Raw genomic sequence first — 19,125 nt, 5'->3', positions numbered from 1 at the left:
TAGGACAAGGAGTGTACAGTACACATGTATAACTCGCCTCGATCGGTCAGTCGGTCAGACGGCGCGCACGATGTAGTATATGTATATCCATCCAGCTGGAGAAAATTGGCACGTATATATGTTCATACTCCAAATTGTCATTTTTCAAATTTGAGTCGGGGAGAGAACATGTAAGCCATTGATGCATCATTAATTAAGTAGTAATTATTTTAGATTTGAAAAATAAATTAATATGGTTTTCTAAAGCAAGTTCCCTTTAGAAAAAGAAATTTTGCAAAAACAAGCCATTTAAAAATTTTGGAAGCGTGTGCCTGTAAAAAAGAAGGTAGCTTTTCTCTCAATCCGTTGCTGCCGAATGCAGCTCAAGTATCGTTTTGATTCAATGCATATTTCTATGTTTGTAGACGTGAGATACCATGTTTTCTAAACATAAAATTTGGTACCTCTTAGTAACTAAATAAAGTGTAAAATTTGGTATCTCTTCGTAATGAAAAAAATGGAAGATTTTGGTGCTTGAAAAAAAAAATGTGGCACATTTTTTTTTCTTCTCAAATATCAAGCCACTCCTTTTTAAAATGATGCGAGCGTGTGGTGTACGTCAGATTTGTGTGAAAAATGATGACAATATACTTGGGAGCTTTTTATGGGCACTGCTCGTAACCCGATGACACGTAATAAAAACAACAACAAAAAAAATCAATTTTAGGTTATGAGTATTCTTAGTTCAAAAGGTCAACACTGAAAAGTAATGAAAGAAACCCTCCAAACAAATCCTAAGATTTAAAATTAGCACAGCTCAAATAAGCAAGCCCCTGAAGCAATTCACCTTTTAGAAAAATGCAGTACTTAAGTTAGCTCGGACTTGATCGGAGTGACAGGCCGGCAATCGTTCACGAACCAGATGGAGTGGTATTCTCCCCCTCGCGCATGGATTAGTTTAATCGCAGCGGAAATCTAGGGGCTGGACCGTGTGGTGCATCGTACTAGTAATCCTTAATTTAATTTAGTTAGGGGTTGGATTAGATAGCTCTTGATTGCCTGCCAGGGGCAAAGCCTTTGGCTCTTGGCAAAGCTCAGCAGGGGAGGAATCGATCGGTGAGCCATCCAGCCACGGATCAGTACGTAATAGTAGCACTTATATTTGTATGTAGTATTAATTCTGGTAATGCGAGTACTTCTTCACTCGACAATTAATTAGTAGGACGAGCAGACTAATTAGATGGGTGTCAAATTGTCAATAGAAAATGGAAGTCGCGGTTGGTCTAATGCCTAACTCGATTGGATCCTTTTGATTTGCAAAAGTACAATGATTAGGTGTACCACGCACCGTGTGATGCTTCATTCTGATTTTCTAAAGCCATCCTTGAGTTCCTAATAACCGCCGATTTGCTCGGAATATTGCAACTTCAGGTAGAAATTAATAAGCCGTTCATGTGAAATTCACTTTATAAGAGTTGATTAATAAACTTTTGTGTGAAACCCATTCCTAAGAATTGAACAGTTGAGTATGATGTTGAAACATGTTTTGATTGTGAATTGCTTTTTCAGGGGAATGCTTTAATGTGATGCTCAGAAATGCAATAATGTATACTATGACTACCATTTTGGTCCAGGACAAGAGGATGGCGACATGCCTCCTATCACTTGTGTTCCCAAAACCTCCAACAAATAAATTTGCACAGTTCGGATCAAGGATTGCATGTAATACAACAGGGCGGACTAGCAAAACTTACATAATGTCCATCAAACAGCTATACAAACAACGGGTGTCCATTTCATACTAATAAGCTCGTCATGTGGACCATCCTGGCCTGGTGCATCGCTGAGCCCATTTCTTTCATCAGTAAACATAAATATCAACAGTACTATTGTACAAGACCAGCCAAGAGAGGCGTGTTACCATCTGTCCAGACTGGCCAGGCCTCATGGTCCATAAGATGAACACTCCGGACGACCTCCGCTAGGCTAGTCCTCCAGCTCGACAAGCTGAGCTCTTCTCTCGGCAGCTTTCTTCCTCACAAAGATGCCCCATCGCATAGCGGCCTTAATCTTAAGCCACCCAACAACAGCCTTACCAGACGGGCGAGCCCGGTCATCCTCGTAGTTGAAGGCTGGTGCAGGAGACGGCATGAAGGGGGAGAATCCATCTCCATGATTCATGTTGGCTGATGATCCACCCATGCTCAGGATGCGCAGCATTTGTTGCATGTCCTCTTCGTTCTCTAGTATCTCGTGGCTCCTTACCCGTATCTCCTCCATCAAGTAGTCGTCAACGCCTCCACGGTTCTCCTGCAACCGGGACCAGTCATCAAAAGGATTGAGGGGAGAAGGCTGCATGGACTGACCAAGTGCTGAGAATTCAAAGTTTTGCTGCTGTGTTGGTCCCAAGGCTAGCATGTTTGAGCTTCTTGAAGCTTGAGTTTGGATCGAAGAACCAGCGAACTGTTCTTCGGGTCTCAATGAACTCATGTCATATGGCATGGTGATACTTTGTGAGATGTCCTGAGGATTGGCTGCATATCTTGCTGCTTGGCTCCCGTTGGACATGTTTCTAGTTCCATCTGCATAATAACAAGCAAAATAGTTTATATATGCAAGTTACTATGAATTACTTAGAAAGGTGAATAATAAAATCGTTAACTGAACTTATAAATGCAACATCATATGCTATTCTTAAAAATATTAAAAATGTTAAAAATGTTTTTAGTTGTTTGACTAAGTAGAATTAAAATTGTACGTATATCAAACACATCAATGAAATCCAAAAGATACAATATTCACAAATGAGCATTCCTGTAAAGATAATAGAAACATAAGCATGCAGTTCAGGCCACAAGAAGGGGAAGATATTTTTGTTTAATAGATAGAAAATCACTGGCCAGGAAGAATGGCTAAAAAAAAGGTGAAGAAAAGAAATTCATATACCTTCACTCATACTGCTCATAGATGATTGCTCAATATTCACAGGTCCGCCTGTCAATTGTTTATGTGAGTGTGTCGAACCATATGAAGAAGGGTAGCTAGTTGAAGCCTTTGCTGTATCACTTCTTGTTGTGACAGATTTCTTTTTCTGCTTGAATCTCAACAGTTCCTTGCCATCATATTCGACAACGTTGATCCAGTCATCATATGCTTGTTTCACTAGTGTATCCGCAAACAACTGCAGTTGAGTAAAATGAGATAATGACAAAAGGTTAAGTATTTCAGCCATCGCAAAACAAGTATCAAATCACAAGTATCAGTAAAATTTAGTGTTGACATCTTATAGTGGCAGACTGGCAGTGACTTAGGTGATAAGAGGGGTAACAGAGCTGAGAAAACTCAGATTTCAATGTAGCACGGAACAATTTGAGATATTTTCAGATCACTATACTTTGATTATGTAATGTGGGCAAAGTGGCATAATGGATACAAACCACGATTGTGAACAATATATATCTTAAGAAAAGCTTTGAGTTTTTTTTCTTGAAATAGAATTATGACAATTTAATCATCACCATTCTCTGTTCAGATAGTGCAAATGGCCAAAATAAGCATCTACAGGTCAACCAGTACTAGGAATATATTTCAATAACTGGTGCATATTTTTTTGGATATAATGAAGTGGTTAACTATATTATGACCATTCAAATCTTGGTGTTGTGCTCTTGAAAAAAAAAAGCTTCCAAGCATCAGAGCTTATTGGTAACGAGCACCTCAACACAATAAGTGTAGAACTGCTTGGGTGCTTTTACGTACTCTGCCTATGCCAAAGAAGTATGGCACTGTAGCAGACATTCCAATCAAGAGTGATGATGGGAATTTGTTTGTCAGGAAAAGCGAACACTTTCAGAATGGGCAAAAGAGACCAGACAAATAAAATTCAAGATAACTGGTGCTAGGATATTTAACTTCCATTGTTAATCCTTAAAGGAACATTAAAAATATACTAACCCTCTGGTTTTCAGAAAGGTTTTCAGCTGAAATGTACTGATCATCAGCAATCAAACCAGTGAACTCATATATGTTATTGAATATTGCTCCAACACTTCTTGCATCGCTTGAGTAATATATATAGTGTTTGCCACTCAAAACACATGTCTTCGCATGCTCAACAAGACTTTCCCACATCTTATTTGACATGTTACTGCCAAGAATCTGAAAATATCAGAAGAAGAAAACCAAATTTTAGTTTTAAAGAAACAAAATTCTTAATATAAGTTACAAAGAGGAATAATAAGACTTACAGTTCTTAGCTTCTGTTGATCTCTAACAAGAAGTTGAAGAAAATGTTCAACTGTGTATATTCCATTTGAGTTTAGCTTCTTGTGAAATGCACCATCCTTTCCAATCTTCTCCAATCTCCAAACATCATCCTTTAGGGCAGGAGGGTAGTGTTTCTTGTACACTACAAGAGGGATTATAATTTAAGATCTATATGTTAAGACATGTAACAGTTACACAAGATCAGTAAAGTATATGGAATCATACATTCTCCTCTGTGATCTTTAACAGTAAAAGCCTCCGTTTTCGCCTCCTTAACACGGACACCTTCACAAAATCCTGAAGAGACTCGCAAACCAAGTCTAAATTTCCTGCTTCTTATCCAGCTTGAATTGTCAGTGAAGATAAGCTCTCCAATCGTCCCTACACCTTCTTTGAGAGTCACCTGGAGGTCACCAGTTAAAAGAGGTCTCTTCCCTTCACGTTCTTTCACAATATGGTTCTCAAATTCCTCTTCAGTCCAATCTTCATCTTGCTCTTTATTAAAATCACCCTCAAGCACAAGGACATCCAGTTTTGCAAACGACTCGGGTCCTGAAGTGACTACACGTCCAGTGTTTGCATCCAGCAGCACAACATGTATCGCTGCTCCCTGCTCACCTTCCACTTTTCCTCCTGTAAATAGTGGTAGTGATAGCCTAGACCTAAACTGAAGCTGGAGATTGATACCACTAGGACCTTCAATTCTTTTGGGAGAGCTCCTGTTTTTATTTGGGATATGAAGGTCAACTTAATGTGGAAAATCCAGATAATACTATAGAAACATGTATTTGTATTCCTGCATTAGATGCATTGACAGGCGTAACCATAATGAACAAGTTCCACTATCCTGTACCTTCCTTGAATTCTAGCAGGAGTTGCAGCTGGACCCAATTTGGCTAAAGCACGCTCTACTTCTTCACTAACCTACATAGCAAATATGGGTGACGATCAATCATGAAAGCAGCCATATGGGTAAATAAAAAGGTTCCACAGCAGATAATAAAAGGATATTTTTCAACTCACAACTCTTCGCAGAATCGGCTCAAGTGATGAACAAAGCTTTTGTAAACTGTCTACTTTGAGGGCTTCTACAATGACACTGCAAAGAGACAAGTTTCTTAAGTAAGCTAACAGAGAAGTATTAAAACATGGTAAAACAAAAGTCAAAGATGCAGAGTAACCCAAAGGTATCATATTCAACCCAACATAAATGATGTGAAAAAAAAAATCTTAGGTTTGTCATTGTGTGCCTTTGTTATAGAACTGGTGATCAAGATAAAATGCATCAACTGAAGTATGTTTCACATGGTTTTCATACAGCCCTATAAAATGGATATTCAATAGTTGATTGACAATTGTCTATTAGGAACTGTGTCCGTCGTTCAGAACCTCATATCATGACATAAAATCTCCTGTAGTCATTTGGAAAACAAGGGCTGAATTGTTGCTACATTACCTAAAAAAACGAAGTAATGTAAGTCCTCATTAATTGCAACAAAGAAAAACTAGAGGTTCCAATAAGAAATACCCATAGTATGACAGTGCACTTAAAAAGTATAGATTTTAGTACGACAGTACACTGAAAAGTATACAGGAAATGGATATCACTGTTGAACAGACTAAACCAAGGCATAAGCTATCTGATGAATTGTGGATGGACTACAATTTTGAGCATACCATCCTTGTAAGCACTAAGCAGTTCCTACGTTTAATCTGACTGTCCAAAAGTTGTTCTCACTTATCTATTGGTAAAGAAGAGGGTTAGCTTAAATAAAAATCTGAGAAAACTAGCAAGGTGGTACTGCCAACAAACGACAACAGGAAAATGGATTACTCGCATAAAGGGTTAAAGAAAATCTGAGAGGAGCCTTGGTCCCACACTCTCACTAGGCACCAAGTTCGAGCTTCCTCTTTTATCTTTGCAGGAAAGGTGGTTAGAGCTACAGTTTTGAGCAACGAACTCTCACTTCAATCCTACCCTTAATTTTTGTGCGGAAGAAAAATCCAGTGAACTAATCCATCCAAATGAAACTAAGACACTCAACATATACCGCCTAGTTCTAACTTTTTGAAAGCATAAGAACAGATTTACAAATCCAAGTACTACTCAAATACAGACTTGACATTATCTACACAGCTACTAATTCACTATATTTGCTAGGCCGGAACCAATGCCACATGAACAAAAAATCTGAGCACACCTGCACCTTCACACTATAAATTGCAGTTACCATATCTAACTCACAGTCAAACCAAGTTAGGGATCAAAGTTCCAGCGAATCTAAGCTACTATACAAAGTAAAGTAGCCCGAACTAACACCCGCAAATCCTCCCGCCAGCCAAATGAAACCATTAAACCATCCCACACCACATCAGGGTTCCCCGCACCCACCTCGCGAGGGCCGGGACGCGCGGCCGCTTGGGCGCACGGTCGTCGTCATCCCCGCCGCCGCCGCCCGCGTCGAGCGCCCGCTTCGACCCCGACCGCTCCAGGTGCCGCCCCTGCCTCTGCATCGCCTCGCCTTACCCCCCACTTCCCTCCTCCCAGCCCAGATCTGCGACCACCCAAATCAATTATTAAAAACAAAAACAAAAAAAAAACAAAGGGGGTAAATTAAAACAACAACAATCCAGCTCGCCCAGACCACGATCGAAGGAGCGCCCGCGCGCGGCGCGGGGTACCGAGTCGCTCGCAGCCGCCGGCGAAGAAATCCGCCGCCGCGGCGCGTGGAGGAGGAGGAGGAGACGCTCGCGGTGGTGGTGGTGGTGGTGACTAGGCGACGACTTGGGGGGCGCGAGCGAGACAGCGGCAGGGGGAGAGATCTGTGGACTTGGCTTGTGAGTGGGTGGGTGGCGTGCCCGCCTCCTTTTTTTTTTTTCGTTTTTCTTTTATTCTTTTTGGGCCTTTGGCCCGCGCCGCGCCGTCCCAAGTGTTTTGTTTAGCCGGTTTTTGTCGGGGGATGGCCCACGTGAGTGCTTATTAGAGCAAGCATAATAGAGAGAAATAATATGGCTGAATGCTAAGGTGTCTTAGAGATGAGAGAAGATATATGAGAAGCGGGGGCCGTAAGTTTACAGCCGGCTTAGACATAGAAACCAAGCAAATCTGTGAGATAGATAGATGGACCATATATTTATAGTGAATAGTTAACCACTATATAAGTGAGCTGAGAGATATATAGGCTATAAAAATCTATACAGTAAGCAGCTGTTTATATTATTACCTTTGCTCTTAGCCTCGCGCAAGTTTGACTGACCAGTGGGGGCCAGTGAGAGGTGAGACCCAGGTGTCATTGGGAAGGGTGGGCGTCATTCATGGCGGCTTCGCGGGGATAAGAAGAGCAGGTATAATACAGACTATAACCCATCTATAAACATATATCAAAGAGATAAAAAGGAACACAGAAGAGTAGCGGGCTACAAATTTATAGCCAGTTACAATATGAACTGCAAGACAAAATGTGTGTATGATATGTGAAACTATATATTAATAGTACAATTTATATTAATAGTACAATTTATATTTATAGATAAGTATTGTATTTTTCTTTCCGTATATAAGGGGATTGTGCACTGACTTATTTAGCGGCGTCTATCACCGACATGTGGGTCCTATGTAGTGGGCCCTACGGTTAGTACTCCGCCCCGTGTGGAGTGTGGACGTGGAATTTTTTGGTGAAAGAGCACTCACTCACTGGTCATTGGTTGTTGTAGATTGCGTTAAGTAACTGAGGTTGCGTGGATAATACACGGGTGGCAATGCTGCAACTTGTTCCAATGATATGGTTCTAGTAAAAAAGTCCAAATTTCTATTATACAAGTGTCGTAGTTTTGCTCTTCAATTAAAGAGAATATGTATGTGGGTGTGATGATGACAATTTTGCACTCTTATCCCTCCAAAAATCTCATAGAATTAATACAATACAAATCATTTGTTAAGCGCAAAACAAATTATTTATGTATTCTAAATATTTATTAAGGGCATTCCTAGAGAGATACTCGAATGGTACTATCTTACATAGTAGAAAAAAAATATGTGCGTGTTTCAATGCGGTTACTAATTAAAAATTAGATGTGCCAAAACTCCTTACAATTCACTAAACTAAAAATGAGAGAGTGATATCAATTAGTTAAGTTCATGTGCATCACATTACTCCGAGCTATACATAGCCCAGCTCGATCAGCTTTGAGATTTATGTGCTAACCTTAGTACCTTACATAAATAACCTCTATAAAATTACTTTGCACCGATAACTTCTATCCATATTTGCATTTTGGTGCTTGTTTGATTCCGATTTAAATGCTACTGCTATATGAATAGAGCAACTAGCTCTATGGTCGTTGTTTCAACTAGAGTACTCTATACATATATACAATACGATTCAGTTGTACAACTCATATACAACTAGACACACGTAATCCATAGATCAATTAAATGAAACTATGTTTATATACACTGTATAGTTATTTGTAACCGTTGATCAAATTCCATCATACATGAGTTGCATAGTAGGGTTGTGTCAGGGTTATGGATACCACATACCTAATAGTAGTTGACTAAATCTCGGCAGGACCCACCACATACCATGTCTTATGCGGAAACAACCTTCGGATATAGGAGGAGTTCCACATAAGGAAGGATGAATAGAGTTCTACATGGAAACAATAAGGACTACTCGGATTGTATCCATATTGGTTTTCCTAGTTCTACTTGGACAAAGGGACACCTATGAGTATAAATACAAAGCCCCTTAGGAGGAGAGGGGACACGGAACAATATATCAAGACACAAGATCAACGTACAAGCCAATATATGCCAAGACAAGACGCCGTATATCGACTTCAGAGATAGGCATAGCTAGTCCCCTACGGTGCCTACGGATACCGTTAGGAGAGATATAGAGCTGTCTCTGATCTCGCCGGATGCGGATTCGAGGAGGAAGGCTACCCTGTTGTCGACTACGAGTCAGACTTTCAGACCGCCATGTCGACAACAGTTAGATAGGCTACCCCAAATATTGTACTGGTGTGATTATGATGAATAAGAGCAACGACCGGCTTCGGCCAACAGGATGTAGGGCTATTACCTGACATTTCAGGGGCCCGAACCTATATAAAAATCCCTGTCTCCATCTCTTTTACCTCAATCTCGCATATATCCTAGTACCAATGATCCCCATACTATGCAAATACCGGAATCGCAACATTAAACGTCGACAGGTTGTACTCCTTATTTTCCAAAAATGTTGCCAGTGGACAACCATTGTCCATTGATGCACTCCAAATAATTTTTTACATTGTAGTATCATACTAGTTAATTAGAATTCCTTTTATTGAAGAAAATGTACACGCATGTGAAGGACGAGTTACCTTATTAACAATATCAATGTTATGAGATAAATTACAATAGTTTCTAGAAATTAGATAGAAAATGTCCAGATTAAGTTAGCACACCCGTGCGTTCAGTCACTTTTTCAAAAATCTTAGGTTTGTCGATAAACTATAAGGATAATGCCTTTATCTTGTCATTAAAAGGTTTAAATCCCATTCAACTAGCTTAGGTATAGAAATAACCTAATACTAGCATCATGCTTTTAATTATTTAACTATATAAACTTTCTTGTTGGATAATTAATTGTACCGACGGTACACCGATGTCACGCCCCGAACTAGTCCCGAGCGGAACTAGCCCGTGACGCTCCAAATTAACCTGTTAATTGATACCAGTCCCAGGAAACAGCGCTGGTATAACAGGAAGACAGAATATCACAGCAACAGAGGTCTCTTTATTATAGAGTAGGGGTACAGTCATGTTGGGCTGCGGACAGATCCCGAGCTCACAACTGCATCACAAAAGGAACGCGGAAGCCAAGACTTGGACCACACATCACAGGCGCGACTTGGGAACTAGGCCGAAACCCTAAAACTCATCGTAGCCGGCTTGCTCCTGAAGGAACTCCTCGTCAGCGGGATCCGCTTCATCTTCTTCAGCAACTGGGGGGGGGGGAATTATTTATATGGAGCAAGGGTGAGTACGAGAGTACTCAGCAAGCCATGGGAAATAAGTGTTTAATGCAGGCTTCAAAGAAGGGCTGTTGTTTTTGCAATTGATTTTATTTAAACTCTTTCCTGAAACAACTAAGTGAGTGCTTCTCAAACGACACGGATGAGAAAGTGCGTCTCGTCCGGTCGGAGTTTGTGCAATGTATCAGTCTTTTGAATTGATCAAGATTGGCACCCGGCCAATAGCTTTCAAACGGCCACCCGGGCCTGGCTGGTCCCATCAGCCGCAGATTTTCCAAACATCAAACCCATTTCACAACAGCAAAATTTCACAAGGCAGTAGTCAAACAAAACTACGCTAGGAATCACCTCACATCCGCCCATGACCGTGGGCACGGCTGTTCGGACAGTTTAATAACCTCTGCAGAGGGGGTACACTTTACCCACACGACATTACTAACCCGGATCATCCAGCCCGTGCAGAACGGCCACGACTAGAGACCTTAAGGCTTTCATGACAAGGCATTTCGAAAGCCGACACAGGTTCACCATATGCCAACGAGAGGGGTCCCAGACCAACACCAGATTAGGTCCCAGACCATACTGTGCCAGGAAGCCCAGGGGTCCTCCCCGACACCACCCCGGTGAATCCACATGTCTCTTGGCATCAAGGCTCCCCCGATTAGCTAATTACTCAGCCAGGGGTGTCCCATTCCACCCATGTGGTCGTACTTGTCTTATGTTCGGATGAAATTCCAAGGAAACGGTCCTTAAGTGCAAGAGCGGGAAACCGTACTCCCGGTACGTTCCCCGGTCCGCGGTTTGGAAATTCATTTAGTTCGCAAGCACCGACCCAGGTGTCGGGTTTTCCAAGTCTTTTGTAAAAACCCAAGTTTTACCCAAGAATTTACTTAGATTTTAAGTTTGAAGGCGACCGTCGATACTCGCACAGAGTGCACGAATATCGAGGCGCAACTAGGTGGTTACAAGGGAACATGGTATAACAATTAACAGTGGAAGGATCAGATGCAACAAGTTGGGTAGGCCCACCGGTCTGCCTTGCAGACGGGGCAAACAGATTAAGTGCAATCCTATCAATGCATAATATTTTGCAAGCAAATTAATTAAGTTCAAATATAGGCTCAAGATGTTCAAAGGTGGCTTGCCTTGCTCGAGATCTTGAGCTTGATCCTCGAAATCCTCGCACTGCGGGTCTTCGGGCTCCGAAACTACACGCGAAACGGGACAACTCAACAAACGGCGAAAATAAAGCCCTATTATTGACCTCTAAGCGTGCCATTAGATAGATCTCGAGATTTGAGGAATTTTGGAAGTTGAACGGAGTCAAACGGACTTACGGTTGGGAAGATATTGAATTTCTAAGATTATTGGACTTTTGTCTAAAGGAAAAGGATTTATTTAAACCCTTTTTGAAAAAGAAAAGAAAAAAAAAGAAAGAGGGAGGGAAATTAGACTTCCCTCGGGCGGCTAGGGCGCGGCCCGAGAGAAAGGGGCGGCTCGGCCGAGCTTAATGGGCCGGCCGGCCCAAGAGGGCGGCCCAAGGCGCGCGCGGGCGGGGAGGGGAGAGAGAGAGCCGGTGGGCCGGGTCCATCCTCACGTGGTCCCGAGTGGGACCCGCTTGTCGGCGGCTCGGCTCACCGTGAGCGAGGTGCACGCGGGCGTGCTAGGGTTTGGGGAGGGGGCGCGGCGCATGCGCGCGGTTCGCGGAGGACGCGGTGCGGCGGGCCCACGCGCAGCCTCACGGCTCGCGGTGGACCGCGCGCGCGAGGGGGCGGAGGGAAGCGGCGGACTGGGGTCTGCTTTACCCGGTCGCGGCCGAGGTGGCGCCGACGTGGCGCCTACGTGGCTGCCACGCGGGCCGGCGGGAGGTAGACGACGACGTCGGCCGAAACGGACGGCGGGCGGCGGCGGCGAGCGGCGGAGCGAACCACGGCGATACAGGCGAAAGCGAGCACACCGGGAGGTTGCACGGGATGAGAGGAGACGAGCCAACGGCTCGGATTCGCCGGGGGATGCTCGACGGCGGCGGATTGCGGCGGCGGCAACCGGCGGCAGGAGAAGGGGGAAACGGCGATGAGGTCACGAGGGGTCGATTCCCGGCGGTGAGAGCATCTACGCGGCTACGGGAATCCGTTGCTAGCGTCGGATTGGGCGGAGCTACGCCGAGCGAGGCCGGCGACGAGCGGCGCTTCCGAGCTCGGGCGGCGACGGCGGCGAGCACACGGCGGGCGGCGGCAACGGTCGGGGCGGCGCCAGCTAGCTACGGGGAGGCTACTCGTGCTACTACCCGAGTCTAAGGGGGGGAGATGGAACGAGGAGGGAGAACGGAGGGCGACACTACCGTGCGGGGAAGGGCGCGGTGACGAGAGGCCGACGGCACGGGAGCGATCTCTCCGGCCTCGGGCCGGGGAAGAGGAAGAAGAGGGCGCGCCCGGAGTCCCCTTCCGCGTCCTTGCTCGTGCCGGCTCCTCCGGCACACGCGTCGGCGGCGGTCGGCGAGAGGGACGGCAATGGCGCGGGCGGAAAACGGGGAAGATTGGGAGGAAAAAAAAAGGAGGGAGGGCGCCTGGGTTTATAGGGTGGCGATGTCGGTTTGGGGGAGGGGAACCGACATTGGACGGTCAAGCCAGCGAGCTGGCGCTCCGGCTAGCGGCCAAATCGGCGACAGGGAGGAGGGGAATGACGCCGGTGGAGGAAGAGAAAGAAAGAAAAAGGAAGGGGGAAAGGGAGCTTGTCCCTTGCCTCTTCGGGAAAAGGAGGAGGGAGCGGGGGCGACGTGGCGGGGGGGGGGGGGCTCTGCCTCCGTCCTTTGGAGGCACGCGCGGGGAGTGGCGGGGCCGAGTCGATGACGACGGCGATGACGGCGGAGGCGGCTTGGAGCGGAGCGGCGACACGGGCGGCAGGCGCGGCAGAGGCTGACGGCGGCGGCGACCAGGCGGTCGGCCACCACGGCGCGCGCGCGCGGGAAGCAACGGCGCACGGCGACGATTTGGCGGCGTCGGCGGGAATGGCAGCGGGGCAGGAGGGAGGGCTCGGCGCGGCTCGCGCGCTCGCGCGAGCAGCGCTCGGGCAGAGCGGGGGAGAGGGAGAGAGAGAGAGAGAGAGAGAGAGAGAGAGAGCGAGAGCGAGCCGGGGAGGGAGGGGGAGATGGGCCGAGAGGGATTCGGCCCATCAAACCCTAGGGAGGCAAAATAGACTTTTGCAGAGGGATTTGATTTGGGAAGGGTTTGGATTCGGGATTGAACTCGACGATGGATCGGGGATTTGAGACCTGAGATGGCACGGGCACTAGACAACAAGCAAAGAAACGGATTTCGCAAATAGGGTTTTTAAGAGCTAATTTTCCCGCTAGACGCCAAGACGGAACGGGCGCTACAACCGACTTGTGGGATATGGATACATGAATTTGCAAAACGTTTATTCCAGTGCAAGAACTTATCAAGACCAAATGAGTATGCCATGGTTAAAATCTTACCGAGTTAACTTGGCACGCATATCAAGATAATTCCTTCTACACATCTTGTGCTCGGATAAACGTATATGCTGCATATGTGCCATCCTAATTATCTTCCAACTTAGCATTAGTAGTCACAGTGTGTTCGCATGCATGAGATAAGTCTCTTAACCAAAATAATATTTTACAAGTTCACGTACTAATTAAATTGTAACCAGACGTAGTCCGGTATCACCAATGGTTAAAAAAACACAATACTTTAAAAAAATTTATCTTGATAAGATGATTTTACTTCGGTAAAAAACTTGATATTTGCAGGTCAAACACTTGGAACTTAAATATAATATATGCTCACCTCAAAGAATAAATTTAAGCTAACTTGGATTGAAAAATCCAACTTAACAAAGTAATAGTTTTCTGAAATGCTAATTCAAATGGCTTTTGTCTCTGTCCTTTTTACAAACTTCTTGTTCAGATATTGAAATTTTAACTTAACAAGCTACTCATAAGATACAAATCAAGTTGGTTGAATGCACCATAAATTATAAGATTCGAGTCACCGATAATATACAGTATATGGCTTTCATCACCCTTCGATCAATTTTAAATGAATGAATGAAATGGATCGGGGACCGGATGCAACCACTGATGGAGAAGTGCTTTTTAGTCCCGGTTCGTAACCCCCTGTAGTCCCGGTTTTCAAACCGGGACTACCAATCCGGGACTAAAAATCGCTATCTTTAGTCCCGGGTGAAAAAACCGGGACTAAAGATCGATCTTTAGTCCCGGTTGATGACACCAACCGGGACTAAAGATAGGGATCTTTAGTCCCGGTTGGTGTTATCAATCGGGACTAAAGAGAGGGTAGCGGCAGTCTATCAGTTGGTCCTTTTTTCTTTTTTATTTTCTCCCGAATCGAGTGGTATGCATATCATCAAATCAAACCCCAAATCCACATCACAACTCCACAGCACGATTCACAGATTCACCACAAATTCATTCACAATATCCATTCACATATTCATTCACAACATCACAAATATATTCACAATATTGATTCACAGGTTCATTGACAACATCGAGTCACATACTCATTCACAACATCACAGATTCATTCACAATATCGATTCATAGATTCATTCACAGATCAAAACATCCAAACCACAAATTAAAAAAAATCAAAAAAAAAAATCGACTCACCGGCCGGCCTCCCATCCTGCCGCCGGCCGGCCACCCATCTCGCCGACCGTCCTCTATCCCGCTGGCCCGCACCCGGCCACCATCCCGCCGCCGCCGGCCGGCCGCTGCCAGCCCCAGCCCACGCCTGGCCACCGCCAGCCCGCGCCCGGCCGCCTCCATCCCGCCACCGCCGGCCGGCCGCCGCCAGCCCGCGCCCGTCCCCTATCCCGCCGCCGCCGGCCGGCCGCCGCCGGCCGGCCGCCGCCAGCCCGCGCCCGACCTCCATCCTGCCGCCGTCGGCTGCCTCTGCAAGAGGAAGAGGGGGAGGGGAGGAGGAGAGGGGGTGAGAGAAGAGCAAGGGGAGAGGATGGAAGGAGAAGGATGGAGAGGATGGAGATAAGGAAGGAGAAGAAAAAGAGATAAGGATGGGAGATAGAGAGAGAGGGGCTACGCATACGCTTGTGCGTGGGCTGGTGTGTACGCTTTATTCCCGGTTGATGTTATCAACCGGGACTAAAGATCTCGGGGGGCCTGACAAGGCCTGACAGATTTAGAACCGGGATTAAAGATCATTTTTAGTCCCGGTTGGTAACACCAACCGGGACTAAAGATCAAATATGCCCGCTGTAGCCACCAACCGGGACTAAAGATCATCTTTAGTCCCGGTTTTTTGTGGAACCGAGACTATTGTGGATTTCGGGCGACCGACCAAAGATGGTTTCTCCACTAGTGAACGTACCTTCATTCGCCAGCCCTCATGCTGATTATTTGAGAGTTAAAATTAATTACATCAATCCAGAGGTGTGTCGGCCCTATTATGAAGAGAAATAAAAGGCAATACAAATGAAACACCGCATATTCATGAGTAACATATATAGCGCTCAACCCTCTCAAGGCCATTCACGGGCTCTTGATCACTCTGAGCTGATTCTGTACTTACAGTCTTTCCACAGTTACACTGTGGTTTTTTTGTCAGCTCATCTGCTATAGTAACATGAATTACTCGACAAAGCATATGGCTGTGACAATATGTGGGGGATACATAGTCTGAACTGAAGCAGTGCACTGAAAAGATTATTCATTTCAAGGTTGATCTGCAATTCTGCATCTCTGTCTGTACTCTGTACTAGATCTCTGCGACACAAACTCATGGCTCATGCAGGCTTTGCATGTCTAGCTAGGAAGAACAAACCAACTAAATGCAGCAGCAACCAGATCTTTGTTGCTCTAATAAGTGCACATCATGCAATCACCTGGTGCGTCCTATTCTAGATATGTCTCTGAAACACATCATATCGAATCGTAGCTGTCAGTTTAAGCTTGAATCCTCTCATGGCACAGTACATATGTACATATATGCTACTAGGAAACCTCATGTTTCAAATGGCCAAGAACTATTAAAAAGACTGAGATGTGAGTGTTGTATACTGCAGAAACTAAGGAGATTAAGGTGATACTACTACTACTACTACTATATATAATCCGTGCCCATTGTGTCTGATTATCATCCCTACTAGTAGTTCTTACAAAACAAAAAAAAATCCTAACTTAATACTACCTCCGTCCCATAAAAACTGAATTTCTAAGGAATTAAGGACATATTAGCAAGATAAAAAAATGACTACAATAATCCTATTTAATGAACACAGTACATGCATACATGCCATATATAAACTTGATTAAAAGGAATGTTGAAACAATGGGTTAGAGATGGGATGGAAGGAAAGAAGATTACAATGAAATGTAATCAGTTTAATATGTCCCACATTAGTAGAAATATAACTTTTATGGGACAAAGGTTCAAAGGTAAAAATTTAATTTTTATGGGACGGAGACAGTAGAATGCAACAATACAAAGCAGCTGGATAATTAACCGCAACTGAAAATTAATTAAGGCAAGTTCATCAAGGCAATTCTAGGACAGAACATTTACAGATGACAAGTACTACAAACAGGCATGCAGCTCCACATGTAAAAAAAAAAAGACACCTTCTGATCTGTCATCAGTGTACCTAACAATGCATGCACGAATGTTCCCCCCTGAACTGAACACTGCAATCACTCAAATCACAAGTCCCATGAACCACACAGATGACAAGATCGACCAGATGGCACAAAGAGAGGAAATTAAATTAAGGAAAGAAAGCACAAGAAATAACGGGAAAGGGATTCAAGCAAATTAACGGACAAGAGCTAATTAAGCTAGGGACAAGAAAAAGCACACAAGAGCGCTTCATAGCTTCAGGGACAGGTCAATCATCTCGTCGGCGAGCTCCCCGTTGCCCCTGCCACCGGCGGCCGACGAGCCGCCGGAAGAGTAACCACCCTGCATCAGGCGGTGGTGGTGCGCCGGCCGGCCCCTCATCCCAGCTCCTCCCCACACGCCGGCGCCGTCGAGATCCGCGGCGGCGCGAGCAGCAGCAGGCGGCGCGCTCTCGCCGCCGGCAAGCACCGCCGCCGCCGCCGCCGTCGTCCTGCCTTGCTGCTGCTGATCCCCCGAGGAAGCGGCCGCCGCGGCCGCGGCGGCGGCGGCGGCGGCGAGAGAGGCGGCGGCCTCGCGGCCCCGCCTGGCGAGGTTGCGCTGCAGCTTGTGCGCGTTCTGGTGGCCGCCGAGCGCCTGCGAGCTCCGGAACTTCCTCGGGCAGTAGCAGCAGGAGAAGAGCGCCTGGAACCTCGGCGGCGACGGCTGCAGCGACAGGCTCAGCGTCAGCCCTTCCTCCCCCGCCGCCGCCGCCGCGTCCTCCACCATCCCAAACTCCATACGAGGTCGAAGCGAGAGAGAACAACAACAACAACAACAAGAAGCTATAGGGAGAGACAGCAAGCTAGTGCGCGAGGAGAGGGAGAGCTCAGCTCGCGACCGATGATATTATGGCGCGCGCGCGGCGTGGGGTTGGGCCCTGTCGGGAACACGGCTGTTACAGTTACATCCACATCAACACTACACTCGTCGCAGTAAAGCTCACGAGGTTAAACCGTGTGTGTACATGTCCATGTCCATGTCGTCGAAAAGGCGACGGCGACGATGTATGGCGGGCGCCGTCGTCAGTGTATCCAGAAAATCGATTCGTTAGTGTTATAACGTATCTATCGATATCATAGTAGTAATTATATTTAGATCATAGTATTATAATATATAGATAAATAGTTTTGCTATAAGTTTTATTGAAAGTCGTCGGTATCGTCTGCCCCTAGGCGACACGGGCCGAGGGGCTAGCTAGCCAGCCCACCTACGTAGCTGGGGAGATAGCATCTGCATCGATGTGCATGCATGTAGCATGCGCGCGAACGTACGATCGACGAGCTCTCTGCCGCTGTGACTATAGCTTTAGGTTGGTTGATTCGCTGTGGCTAGCCAGCAAAAAAGCTATGCATGTACGTACGTGTGCATGCGTGTACGTGTCGCGTAGACGCTGGGCCAAGGCCACGCCGGGCGCGCGGCCCTCGTCGTACGTCGTCGTCTCCCCGGCGATGTGGATGGATGGATGGATCGATGAGGCGCCATTACTGTTGATCTGGATGTGTGCATGTGCATGGCACTGTGCGCTCGCGAGCTACTCCTACCTAGGAGTAGCTAGCTAGACACCCACAAGCGCATGCATGCACTGAAATCCCCCCCCCCCCCCTCCCAACTACCTACTCTTATTTTTTATGCGCACGTTTTTCAAAATATTAAACAGTATATTTTTAAAAAAGGTTTATATACGAAAGTTACTTTAAAAAAACTATATTGATCTATTTTTTAAAAAAAATAATAAATACTTAATTAATTACCTGCTAAGGAACCGCTCCGTTTTCCGTGCATATCGTTTAGGTTAGGAACCGAAACCTGCGAACAGAGGAAATGAAACGAGAAGGAGGGGAGAGGGGGCTGGAAATCGAAACCTCGCATTTGCTATACCTGGCAACGAACACATGCATGCGAGATTCGTCGATCGATCGACGTACGTGACACGGACTGACCGGTGAGACTTTGAAGGTATAGTATATATATGCATGCCGCAACAGTGGTGGTCGATCGATCCATCCATCTCTTTCTTCAAAATAAAAAATTAAAGCAGCCGATCGGCGATCGATCTATCTAGAGCAGCGACAGTCGAACCCCCAATCCGGTTGATCGATCGATCGATCCGGGGAACGGGAATCCCAGGGAGCATGTCGCGTAGTAATTATAGACATGAAACGAGTGTACAACACCTAGTACGCGCATACTACCTCCGTGT

General features: G+C 45.7%; 2 protein-coding genes across 2 annotated transcripts; both read right to left on the bottom strand.

Moving 5' to 3' along the window:
• Positions 1-1,664: 1,664 nt before the first annotated feature.
• On the bottom strand, positions 1,665-7,095 carry LOC127771991 (calmodulin-binding protein 60 D-like). Its single transcript, XM_052297959.1, has 9 exons — positions 6,891-7,095; positions 6,638-6,800; positions 5,269-5,344; positions 5,099-5,169; positions 4,471-4,964; positions 4,227-4,387; positions 3,934-4,137; positions 2,926-3,160; positions 1,665-2,561 (listed from the first exon to the last, which is right to left on the bottom strand). Exons 2-9 carry the CDS (start codon positions 6,757-6,759, stop codon positions 1,966-1,968), a joined length of 1,959 nt encoding a protein of 652 aa, XP_052153919.1. The 5' UTR covers positions 6,760-6,800; positions 6,891-7,095; the 3' UTR covers positions 1,665-1,965.
• Positions 7,096-16,090: 8,995 nt separating this feature from the next.
• Positions 16,091-17,728, bottom strand: LOC127771617 (uncharacterized). Its single transcript, XM_052297549.1, has one exon. It carries the CDS (start codon positions 17,661-17,663, stop codon positions 17,136-17,138), a length of 528 nt encoding a protein of 175 aa, XP_052153509.1. The 5' UTR covers positions 17,664-17,728; the 3' UTR covers positions 16,091-17,135.
• Between the last annotated feature and the right edge of the window lie 1,397 nt (positions 17,729-19,125).

The sequence above is a fragment of the Oryza glaberrima genome, chromosome 4 (assembly GCF_000147395.1).
Source record: "Oryza glaberrima chromosome 4, OglaRS2, whole genome shotgun sequence".
Taxonomy (NCBI): Eukaryota; Viridiplantae; Streptophyta; class Magnoliopsida; order Poales; family Poaceae; genus Oryza; species Oryza glaberrima.
This window is presented reverse-complemented; position numbering and strand designations above follow the sequence as displayed.